At 37.2% G+C, this 12,948-nt stretch overlaps 1 protein-coding gene across 12 annotated transcripts in view; it reads left to right on the top strand.

Moving 5' to 3' along the window:
* Positions 1-7,210, top strand: part of ZNF280D (zinc finger protein 280D) — a 116,688-nt gene extending 109,478 nt beyond the window's left edge. For 7 of the 12 annotated variants that reach the window (XM_049905196.1, XM_049905193.1, XM_049905194.1 and 4 more), the window contains 2 exons: positions 1,584-1,639; positions 3,926-7,205. In XM_049905196.1, the coding sequence (XP_049761153.1) occupies positions 1,584-1,639; positions 3,926-4,550 (681 nt within the window). In that variant the 3' untranslated portion in view covers positions 4,551-7,205. Of the gene's footprint in view, positions 1-1,583; positions 1,761-3,925 lie in introns of those variants that run through there. The other 5 variants (XM_049905200.1, XM_049905198.1, XM_049905199.1 and 2 more) reach the window with 3 other exon arrangements.
* The last annotated feature ends 5,738 nt before the right edge of the window (positions 7,211-12,948 follow it).

Genomic DNA, 12,948 nt, shown 5'->3' with positions numbered 1-12,948 from the left:
TGAGTGACTGTGGAGGGATCCCCTCGAAGTTATGAGGAGTCTTTTCTCTGGGGCTGATAATCTCCTCCAAAGAGGAATCTTCCAGACTGCACTGGGGGTGGTACAGTGGGGTTGGCACCTCTAGTGGCTGCCATTTGGGAGCCCAGCAGAGAGGATATGAACTTTTACTAAGTCTTTCTGTTTTCTCTCAGTACTTCACCCCTGCACCTTGCTGTTCCTGATGTTCCTGGGTCTAGACCTTTTCTACTTCAAAGGGTTAACCTCTAGCCACTGTGGTAGGAGAAGGGACAGGGTAACTGGTGGTCCGAATTGGGGGAGGAAGTTCATTTAGATTTCCCAGCAGTCCCTTCGCTTCATTTTTACCTTTTATGTGTTGATTATTGTACTGGGTTCTTCCAAGCACAGGTCTCTTAGGTTCTCTCAGCAAATTGACTGTCTTCTCGCACTCCCCCACTGCAGACATTTTTTTTTACTTCCTTCACATTGCTGAATCTATTACCACTGTCTAGCCACTCTGTGTCTTCCAGATTTTGTTGAAATCTCTTTGGCTTTTAGTATGCTTTGGTATCTTGGTCTTCATGAGTGAAAATTTCTTACTTCTTTGTCTGCATTTTAGCAGTGTGAGGAGATAAATATGTGCATTAATATGCCATTATCAGTGACACATGCTTGAGGCAACCTACTACAGTGGCTAAGAACTAGGCCTGGATTTGAATCTTCAGTCCACCTCGTACTGGAGTGCCTCATCTCATTCCTCAGTATAAAATCATAATTTTTTATAGTATCTAATAGAATTAAATGAGATAGTTAATGTCAGATTCTTCACATGCTTCCTCACCCGTCATGTGTGTTCAGTAATTGGTAACTGTTATGAACTGGTAGGTTGGCATTCCCCCTATAAAACATTTGCAAAAGCAAAATATTTGTCTATAGCCTAATATTCTTGGGTTTGACAGTGGAAGGATTACTATGATTCCTTATATTAGATCATAGTTTCAGAGGTGTTTTATCTAAGTATCTATACTTGATATGTTTATATAAAACACTGTGGACAGATAACCAGACCAGACCAGACCCAGTGCCATCGAGTCGATTCTGACTCATAGCGACCCTATAGGACAGAGTAGAACTGCCCCACAGAGTTTCCAAGGAGCGCCTGGAGGATTTGAACTGCCGACCCTTTGGTTAACAGCTGTAGCACTAGATATTGTTATTCAAATTCAAGTTGTGTTAAACTAGTTTTAGTAATTTACTAGTTCTCTATTCAAATATTATGAGCCATATTTGAAAGAGAAACTAAGGAATGTAGGTATAAATGTAACTGGATAACTGTGTCTTAGTCGCCATTGAAACTAGTTTGGTATCCTGGAATCTGTATAGGTTTTTCAAAAAGAATTCTTAAAATCCTGAATAATGAGGATTATTCTGGAACATGCTTTAGATTACAAAATTGTTTTTCCATTTCTTTGGTATATTAGGTTGCACACTCAAGTCCCTTTTATCCAGAAGGTTTAGTACAATAAAAACTGTTTTCTTTAGGCTTAGCCATGAATGTAAATGAAAAGTATTTTTAATCGTTTCAGAAAATGTCAAGACCTCATATAGCTGAAGGAGAAACAGAAACATCAACATCTGAAAGGTAAATATAAGGAACAGCTGAATCTCTTGAAATTCAGGTTATAAAATAACTTGTGCAGTGTTATTTCACAGGCAATTGGCAAAGGTGTACCTAAATTTTTGTATGTGTTATTGCTTTTAATAATGATTTTTAATTAAAATACAAACTTGAATTTTTATTTTAACAAAAATGTACTCTAGATCCTTAATTATTTTTTTTTAATATTTTAGACATGTGGAGTATATTTTTTTCAAAAATTTACTTACTAATAAATAAAACGTTAACCGATTTTAGTTGCCTCCATTAAATGAAAACAGTTACAAGATGTGTCAGTGAAACAATTATTGCAAATAGGTAATCTTAACATCTTTTTTTTTTACATTTCTTCAAAAAGCCGTAGAGCTAGTTCTGATGTGGGAACTCAACATAAAAGTTTCATAATTAAGGGATTGATTTTTAAAAATGTAATCCTCAAACAGAACACTAAGGAACACAAGACACTTCATAATCCCCTTTAGCAAAAGAGAATCGCAGCCTTTCAACAAGAACGTTACTCCAGATAATTTTGTTTTGTCTTTTAAGTAATTTCTCCCTTTTCCATCTTTATGTTTTATATTGTACAGTAGATTGCTTGTCAGTCTGTTGAGATTAATTCATCTGTTGCCCTTAAAAAGCAAGATAAGGCTTCGTGGTGTGTTCTCAGACTGTACTAGTGAAGTCGTCTAGCCCTTTCCCTACCTGCTCCTTTGTTCTTCTGGGGGAGAAGTTAATGCAAATGCAACCAAGGAATTAAAAAAGCAGTCTGGTCCCCTCTATATTATTGAACATTTTCTGTAAATTGTAGTTAGTCCAGCAAGTCTTAAAAATCAGAATTAACAAATTTGAAATGAAGAGGAAAAAATTTACAATTTTTTGCACATAAATCTATAATGGACCTGTAAGATTCAAGAAAAATGAGTTAAATGATTAGAATTAATAAGAGTATTAATTCAGGCAGCATGGTGTAAAAATGTGAACCTTTCCTGTATACAAATAATACACAATTACAAAATACAATGGATAAAATAATACACAATTACAAAACACAATGGATAAATTTATAGGATCTAAATGAAGAAAAGAAAAATTTACTAAGATATAAAATAGTATATTAATAACTTGAATGACAGACCATTTTCCAAATTATGGATTTAATGACTGCTCAAAATCCTAATGAGATTTGGTTTGCTAACTGTCAAAATTAAAATAAGGTTCATATTTTTCCATTTATTAATACCATAACTCATTTAATCATTGTTTTATTCTCTGTAGTCACTATTTTAAACTAATAAGCATCCTGTACAAATATCTTTTACATTTTTAAACTACTAAGTTCGTGGAGAAGAACAGGAGTATGTGGGTGATTTGCTCTGCTAGATAATAAAGAACACTTTTAATGTATAATTGTTAAGATTGTGTGGTATTGACTCAAGAATAGTCTAAAAAACAGATGATGAGTAGAACAAAATTAATAGCAGAGAAACGACCTTATAAAAATAAATTATATATGGTCATTTGATAATGTTGCTAAGATATTTGGGTAATCCATTGAAGAAAAGTCTATATTCCAAATATATTAAATATAAGAAATAAGGTATATGTAGTGGTTAAATTTGTTTTTGGTAATGTAAGCATCCTAAATATAGAAAAGGGGCTGGAGATACCCTTAGAAATTATTTCTAATGTTTTGTGATTCATGAAATAGTTTCTATTAGCACACGTACACACAGCCCCACACATAAATATGTAGGTATATTTACATATATTTTTTCAGGCATATATGTTTTTATCATTTTTAGAAATTAGGCTGTTAATAATTAGGAAAAGGTGAATGCTTATTTGATTTGTATAACAAAGGACATTTCTAAGCATAAAAGCAATGTATAAATCAGAAAATAAAAATAGATTATTTCCAAATATATTCCTGTATAAAGTACTCTTAAAAATTAATGGGAACACTAAAATTTTAAAAACAGACAAGATATATGAATAGATGAAAACAATGGTAACCAAGACTTAAAACCCATCAGTAGACTCTCTGGGTCTACTTTTAATATACGATTCTTTCAGTTTCTCTGTCTGTTGCCTAAGAAAATGCCCCCTCTTAAATTATGGTGATGTCATGGCAAGGACTGTGGATCTGGATTTTTTTCTTTTTTTTGGTAGGTAAGTGTGCTTAACATTTTTTACTTTTTGGAGCAAGTCTTTCTTTTGATTTGTTCAAATACATGTATTGAGAATAGATAACAAATGGCTTTATTTTTTCAGTAAACATGATAAAGCTTCACCAGAGGAAGAAAAAAATAGATGTGATTCAAGTTCATTTGAAGGCTCTTCAGTAACAAAAAGTGAAGAAAGTATAACAGTTTCACATAGGGAAAATGATGCCTGTCTTATAGACCAGGAAACGGGCTCGAAGAAAACCTTCGGTTATGATTCCAATACTGGTGAAGATAAAGTGGAAAAGGAAAAACAAATAGAACTCGTTTGTCAGGAAGCAGAGTCAAAGATGTGCCAAAGTTCAGAAAATACAGTTACGCGTGATCAGGTTAAAGGTCACGGCTCCGGTGAAGCTAGACTTTCTTCTAAGAATATTAAGGATTTGCGGTTAACATCGGGTGATGTTAGCATTGATCAGTTTTTGAGAAAAAGAGATGAACCCGAATCTGCTATTTCTGATGTTAGTGAGCCAGGCAGGATTCACTTGGAACCTTTGACTCCATCAGAGGTACTTGAGTATGAAGCCACAGAAATCTTTCAGAAAGGCGGTGGGGATCCTTCAGCCAAGACTGATGAAGCAGTGTCTGACCAAGCAGGTGACGTTCTTAGAGAAGGTAGCCCTACCATGACAGAAACAACAGCAGATCTGGCAGGTGAAAAGGAGGGGAGGTGAAGTTAGCATGCCATCAGAGTTCTAGTGCACCTGTGGTAGGACCCTTTGGAGCATGCTCGCAGGTGCGCTTGGTGGTGCTGCTGTAGAGTTCAGAGCTAGGAAAATCCAGGGAGGCCGTTCACACACTTACCCGTACATTCAACCTAGGTTAGTAAATATATCAGTTCACCAGTAATAGTGCAACTAGTGTGGCTTTCTAAGAAGTTTTTTTTTTTTTTTTTAATGATCAAGATTTTAGTGAAGGTTAAATCTGCAATTTAAGTCTCTTTTTAACAGTCTTCAAGAAGACAGGACTTGGTCACCCATATGAATCGAATTATAAGAATATTAATTATATTCATAAAGCTTTTGAAACTTCTGTAAGTCCTAAGGTAAAAATCCTTATCACCTGTATATCTTTTTTGATTAAAGAAAGAGATCTGGAAACCTTCTACCTTGTGGGAATGGTTTACCTAACACAGAGTTGGATTGGCATTGTCAACAAAGGCCTTACGTTGACTGTAATGCTGGTATATGGAGCATTCTTAGAGTGCTGCTTTCATCTAATGAGAATTTGGGTGAACATGAACTTAATTTTGGATTTAATACAACATTCCAGACTGTCTGAAGCATGTAAACAGAATATTTGAATCTCTGTACCTCCACACAAGTGTTAGCCTGCCAGGCTGTAAGCTTACCTTAATTAAACTTTCAGTGAAAGTGAAATTATTAGAATATAAATTTATATTTGTGCTTTTTTTGTCAATGTAAGCTGTGCAGAAATCCCTTGATGTACTAGTTGTATAAACCCATTGTTGAAACTCCTATAGCTGTTAGGCTTTTAACATTGTTTTAATGATCTTCATTATACATAAACCCATAAAAGTGGTCTGGAAACCAAACCAAAGTATGTTGTAATGTAAAAACTGTAAAGTAGGACACTGAAAACATGTCTTGGCATGTTTAAATGACTTTAATTGTAAAATAGACACTTCAAATGGGACCTAAAGCATTGATGTAAAAATTCATTTTGGGAATTTAGCTAATTTATCCATAAGATGGCTGCTACAGTCAGTTGTTTTTTATCATCTAGAAAATAAGAGATATAGAAAAATGAATAATGTGAATAACAGTAGTTTGCTTTGAAGTACTAATGAACTTTTATTTAAAATGCTGCATTTTTCTTAAATATGCTTTGAATTCTTAACTGTTTCACTGAACGTTAAATGTTTTAAACAGCTATTAAAATTCTGCTGTAAATAGTAGTTTTTGAGTAAATATTTGCAATAAAAATTTGTCCCTGAATAATTTTGTTTTTCAGATCACTGCTTGAGTCAGATTACCTTTGGCGCCTTTAGAAATTGTGTACTTGTTCTAAGCAGTGTTAAAGTTAGTGGTAAGATTTTATTCTGTGTTCTTTAACCGACACGTGCTTTGTTGTTTTAAACTAGGTCTTAAAGTATAGTGGACGATTCTGCTGATATTTATAGCAAATGGATTTACTTTATAAATTCTTCACTTCAAGCAAAATGTAATTTATAGTTTTCTATCTGATCCTGATCAGCAACTTAAAGAGGCTAAATAGGCAACGTACGTTACTGAATTCTTTTCTTGAATGTCTTCAAATGTATATATATTTTGGGAAGGGGGACAAATATTTTCATGTTTCTTGCTCCCAAGAACAGATATGGAGAGAGACCCATTAGCTGTTACCTTGTTGAAATACAAGTCTGTAGTAGGGAAGATTTTTGGGGGGTAATTCTAAACCTTAGAAGAACAGGAAGTAGAAAAGACCACTGTTTGTATAAAGACCACTCTCTGAGTCTCATTTGGTTGTCATCAGATATATCACCTTCTGCTGCAAAACCTTCAGAACACTGTGCCAAGTAATGCTCTAAATGACACTATAATGCCTTTGGAGCTGCGGGTAGCCCCTTCGCCTGCCCCCATATAGCCTTTTAGAGAAGTGATACTCAAACTAGCTGATCAGTAAACTGTTACCTATCCACTATGACAAAAGGAACCTGTACCAGATCGTAAGCCCCTCACTGAGAAAATCTAGCAATGAAAAAAAATGAAATGGTACTTAATTTAAAATATTGTGCTTGGTAATATACTTGGTTTACATTCTCGTACAATCTCCTTACCGCCTATAAGGAACAATTAATTTGGTCTCAAAAAAAAGACCAGACTTAATGGTCTGACTGAGTCTAGAAGGACCTCGGAAGTCATGGTCCCCAGACCTTCTGTTAGCCCAAGACGGGAACCATTCCCAAAGCCAACTCTTCAGACAGGGATTGGACTGGACTATGGAATAGAAAATGATATTGGTGAAGAGTGAGCTTCTTGGATCAAGTAGACACATGAGACCACGTGGGCAGCGCCTGTCTGGATGGGAGAGGAGAGGGCAGAAGGGGTCAGAAGCTGGCCAAATGGACATGGAAAATAGAGTGTGGAGGGAAGGAGTGTGCTGTCTCATTAGAGGGAGAGCAACTAGGAGTATGTAAAAAAAGTATATATAGCAAGGTGTATATAAATTCTTCTGTGAGAGACTGACTTGTTTTGTAAACTTTCACTTAAAGCCCAATAAAATTTTTTTTTTTTTTAATTTTTTTTTGAGTAGCAGTGCTTTTGTGGCATAGTGGTTAAGTGCTACGGCTGCTAACCAAGAGGTTGGCAGTTGAAATCCGCCAGACGCTCCTTGGAAACTCTATGGGGCAGTTCTACTCTGTCCTATAGGGTCGCTATGAGTCGGAATCGACTCAACAGCAGTGGGTTAGTGCTTTAGAGAAGCAAAACCTGTTGCCATGGAGTCAATTCCGACTCATAGCGAGCCTATAGGACAGGGTAGAACTGCCCCATAGGATTTCCAAGGAGCACCCGGTAGATTTGAACTGCCAACCTTTTGGTTAGCAGCCGTGCTCTTAACTACTGCACACCAGGGTGCCAAGAGCGCACCAGGGAGCCGTGAAAGCAGTCATAGATAATATGTAAACAAGCACAAATGTTTCTGTTCCAATAAAACCTGATTTACAAAAACAGGTTGTTGTCGGCTTTGCCCCATGAGCCTTAGTTTGCCTACCCCTGCTTTAGAGTGCTTAGACCCCTTCCATACGGATATGAAAGCCAGTGAGACAGTCCAGCGACTGCTGGCCTAAAGCCGCCAGGAAGCCTCAGCACATTATAGTTCCCTTCTACCTAAAAATAGAATTATGACTAATTATAAGTGAAGTTTAATGACATGAAGAAATATTAACATTTATTCTGTAGGATACACTTTTAACTTATGTTGAAAATCTTAATATCATACACATTTGTGCTGTTTCTTCCCCTTTGATCTATGCCATGCTTTACAGAGTAAATTAGATAGTATTTCTAACACTTGTTAAAAGTAACTGACAATATGAATTACCTTGTTCTGGCCGTAAGTAAAAAGATGAGAAAGTCATATATCTGGGTAATTATTAATTTGCCTAAAATTAGAAAGCCAAGATTTGAACCCAGTTTTACCTGATTCTAAAATTACTGTTTTTCTACCACACATATAGTTCCCAGCCTTTATATTGAATGCCCTCTTTTACAATAAATTTTTTTGCAAATAACCCTCCCGATGATGGTAGTAATTATAGTTTTATTTATTACAATAAAACTACAGTGATTATATGCATGTAGAATCAAGGCCTTTTTAACCTCAAGAAAAGGGGCCTAGGAGATTTGGGGACCATGGTTTCAGGGGACATCTAAGTCAATTGGCATAATCTCTTCAGATAACCTTCTGCATCCCACTTCGGAGATAGGCGTCTGGGGTCTTAAACGTTAGCAAGTGGCCATCTAAGTTTCATCAATTGGTCTCAACCCACCTGGAGCAAAGGAGAATGAAGAACACCAAAGACACAAGGTAATTATGAGCCCAAGAGACAGAAAGGGCCACATAAACCAGAGACTACATCAGCCTGAGACCAGAAGAACTAGATGGTGCCCAGCTACAACCGATGACTGCCCTGACAGGAACACAACAGAGAACCCCTGAGGGAGCAGGAGAGCTGGGATGCAGACCCCAAATTCTCACAAAAAGATCAGACTTAATGGTCTGAATGAGACTAGAAGGACCCTGGTGGTCATGGTCCCCAGACGTTCTTTAGCCCAGGACAGGAGCCATTCCCAAAGCCAACTCCTCAAAAAGGGATTGGACTGGACAAGGGGATAGAAAATGATACTGGTGAAGAGTGAGCTTCTTGGATCAAGTAGACTCATGAGACTACATTGGCATCTCCTGTCTGGAGGGGAGATGGGAAGGTGGAGGGTGTCAGAAGCTGGCTGAATGGCCTAGACAAGAGAGAGTGGAGGGGAGGAGTGTAATGTCTCATTAGGGGGAGAGCAATCAGGAGTATATAGCATAAATTTTTGTATGAGAGACTGAGTTGATTTGTAAACTTTCACTTAAACTGCAATAAAAATTTTTTAAAAAGGGGCCTAGTGATCTCTTTTTTTTTAATTGAAATTGCAGACTTTATCTTAAGTAGCAGGGCTAGTGAATTGTTTTATTAATAGGAAAGGCATCATATAATTTAAAGATACATTTTGTATAATAATCATAGAAGTTTTAACATTGTTTACATTTTTGTAGGCTTCTGTCATGTCATTGTTTAACTGCACTATAGATGTTATGGCCATTTCTGCTCTATTAAAATTGTGACTCCAGAACCACTTACTTGTACAACTTCAAGAGAAATAGGACTTTTGCATGTGGGCACTAAAAGAGGGTTACATGCATTTCATTTTTACTAGATTATTATAACATTAAGACTTGTTTATTCACTAAGAAATGAAATACTAATTTACCCATGTCCAGGCATAAGAGAGAGAAATGGTTATTGTTTTTTAACTGCAGCACATTTGGAGATCCGTGTAGACAAAATGAATAGTTGGGTAGATTTTAAAAAGTCATGGCCATGTTGAATTTTCAGTTGAAAAGGTTCAAATTGAGAGAGATTTCACTTAGATCTTTGTGAGGAACTAAATATGTCTGTATCAGCAACTGTAACATCATCAAAGGATGAGCTATCCTGGGTGAAACTACTTTTACACTTAAACTAAAGCTAACTTTTCACTGCTTGTTTAAAATATTGTAAAATCGGCTTCATTGCCTAAAAGAATACTGACTGTAACTCAACTGATAACAGTGTCATCATCATGAAGACTGTTGGGCCAAGCTGTGAATGAAGTTACAGCTTCAGATGTTGATGGCCTGAATGATGGCTAAGCATTGATCATAGAAGTTACCTGGAATTTTGGTTTCCTGGAAATGCCCCGGGTACATCTTGGGTCATTAGACTTTTACAAAAACAAAAAAGAAAAATTGACTGCATTACCGGTACTCCAACCTCTTTGTAAAATGACTTCCCCCTAAATATTAAAGTAAAACATGCACTTTGTGGAGAGTTTGGGGACTATAAAAACAATGATTCATAATCCCACCATTAGAGGAGATGATCATTTTGGGTTTTTTCCCCCGGTCCTTTTTCTGTAATTGGTATTCTGTGGTTTTGCATTCTGTAAGCCTCAGCTCCTGAAATTCATATCATTGTTTGGCCTTTTAAAACATGTTAGGTCTGCTCGCTGCGTTAAAAACGTGATTTTAATTGCTGTATTTCAGAAGTTAGCAAACTATGGTCCATAGCTTGTTTTTAGAAACAAAATCTTATTAGAACACAGCCATGCATATTTTCTGTGGTTGCTTTTACACTATGACAGCAGAATTGACGGGAAAACCTGTGTAAGGCAGAAACCTGTCAGAGACGGAAGACTTAAGTATTTGCCACTAAAACGTGTGATAGGAAAGTGATAAGACTGCACCCCGTCAAAGGTGCAAAGCTTGTTAAGACCTGGAAAATCAAGGCGGTCCCATTGAGTTCCTGGCTGTCACACGAGTATCACTGTATTTAGAGACCATATGGCCCACAAGCCTAACATATCTGGCCCTTTAAGAAATTGTTTGCCAACCCCTTCTCTATATTATCTCTTATATTGTTTTTGTTATTTCCCACCCAGTCAACTCCAGCTAATGGTGACCTTATGTATAACACAATGAAACACTGCCCAATTCTGCGCCATCATCATGATCATTGGTATGTTTGAGTCTGTTATTGCAGCCACTGTGTTATTTCGAGTGGCTTCCAATATAAGGGGCTCATGTTTCAGCACTATACAGTCTGTATTCTATAGTGATTCATAAGGTTTTCATTGGCCAATTTTCAGAAGCAGATTGCCAGTCTTTTTTTCCTAGTCTGTCTTAGTTTGAAAGCTCTGCTGAAACCTGTCCACATGGGTGACCCTGTTGGTATTTGAAATATCAGTGGCATAGCTTCCAGCATCACAGCAACATGCAAGCTACCACAGTGTGGCAAACTGATAGATGGGTGGTGGATCTTTTATATAGGTGTATCACAATTTTTTATAATGCTTTCTTATTTTCACTATTATAAACACTGTAGTCAACCTCTTAGTTCATAAACCTTGATGCACATATTTTGTTATCTGTGCCAGAATTCTTAAGAGTGCAACTTATTGGATTGAAGGGTATATTGGCTTTCCTAGGACCTCCATAACAAAATACCATAAAGTGGGTGAATTATAACAACAGAAATGTATTGTCTCACAGTTCTGGAGCCTGGAAGTATGAGATGAGTGTCAGCTGTGTTGATTCTTTGAGGGCTCTGAGAACACATTCCACACCTCTTTCTCCTAGCTTTTGGTGGCTTGCAGAAATCCTTGGCATTCCTCAGCTTGCAATTGCATCTGCCTCCATGTTTCTATGTATCTTTTGTTTTATAAGGACACCGGTCATATAGGATTAGGACTCACCCTACACTGGTGTGTCTTCATGTTACCTGATAACCTTTTCAAAGACCCTATTTCCAAACACAATCACTGTGGGATGAAGAATTTAATGTTTCTCAATGAATTTGGTCTCAGGGAAGGGGGAGGATGGTTCAGTCAATCAGTTATGCCTACATAATGAGGCCTCAGTAAAGGCTCTGAACATGTAAGCTCCCTGGGCTTCCTGGTTGGTGAAAGGCTTCGATGAACATGGGAGGCTTTGGACATGGAAGCTCTGCTTTGGGAACCCTTCCAGACCTTGCCCTACATGACTCTTCATTTGACTTTTTGTTTGTATCCATTTCACTGTAATGAAACTATAATAAGTATAGAAAAAACCAAACCCAGTGCCATGGAGTCAATTCTGACTCATAGGAACACTATAGGACAGAGTACACCTGTCCCATAGAGTTTGCAAGGAGCACCTGGCAGTATAGTGCAACAGTAAAAGAAGGCCTTTCAGCAACCGAGCCTAATGAAGAATATGACCATCCCAAAAACCAAGACCTGTTGCCGTTGAGTCGATTCCAACTCACAGCAACCCTATAGGATAGAGTAGAATGGCTCCATAGAGTTTTCAAGGTTGTAATCTTTACACATGGCACAGACTGCCACATCTTTCTCTCATGGAGCACTGGTGGATTTGGATGGCTGACCTTGTGGTGGGCAGCTGAGCACTTTAACCACCATGCCACCAGGGCTCCCTATGGCCATCATACTAATTGTTAAATCTTTTAACTTGGTTAAGGAGAGATTGAGAGACCCTGTGGTGTTTCAGTATGAGAATTCTCTCCTGGCATTTCTTGGGAAGTTTATGTATTTTTCCAAAGTTCAAGAAAAATCAGTTAAGAAATTGGTAAACCAAACTAAGCCCGTTGCCTTTGAGTCAACTCTGACTCATAGCAAACTTAATAGGACAGAGTAGAACTGCCTTATGGGGTCTCCACGCCTGTAATCTTTAGGGGAGCAGAATGCAACATCTTTATCCCGCAGAGTGGCTGGTGGGTTAGAACATCCAACCTTTTGGCCACCAGGGCTCCTAAAAGGTAGACTAGGTTCTCTATACAATGGAGTTCTCCATGCGATGGAATTTTGGAAAAGATGGGATAGATGCCAAACTCCCTTGTATAGAGAACTTTTTCAAGGTTTTTTTTATCATGAGAGATTTGGTTACATAGAGGAAATTTTGCTGATAGTCTACCATTGAAATGATTATTTATAGGCGTTACATATGAAGGCCACACGGCATTTGATAGAGCCACAGTAACCTTTGTCTGTTGGATTCTATTACTGAGTTTGAAATACTCAAGAAATTTGGGTTTGTAGTTTCTATTTTTTTTTTTTATTGACCTAGACAGGCCACATTTAAACTGCTAAACAGTTCCTTACCCGTTGAAACAAAGGATGGAAAAACTCCCTGTGAACTCTATCTCCCTTCAGGGGTTTCCTTAGATTGCCTTTTTGCCCACCAGCTGCAATAAAGCTCATGCATCTACTAACATGAACTATTGATCTGGTTTTGTTGAAGTTTACTTTTCTA

The sequence above is a fragment of the Elephas maximus genome, chromosome 13 (genome assembly GCF_024166365.1).
Source record: "Elephas maximus indicus isolate mEleMax1 chromosome 13, mEleMax1 primary haplotype, whole genome shotgun sequence".
Classification (NCBI taxonomy): Eukaryota; Metazoa; Chordata; class Mammalia; order Proboscidea; family Elephantidae; genus Elephas; species Elephas maximus.
The sequence above is the reverse complement of the archived record's forward strand: the minus strand, read 5'-3'. Positions and strand labels throughout refer to the sequence as shown.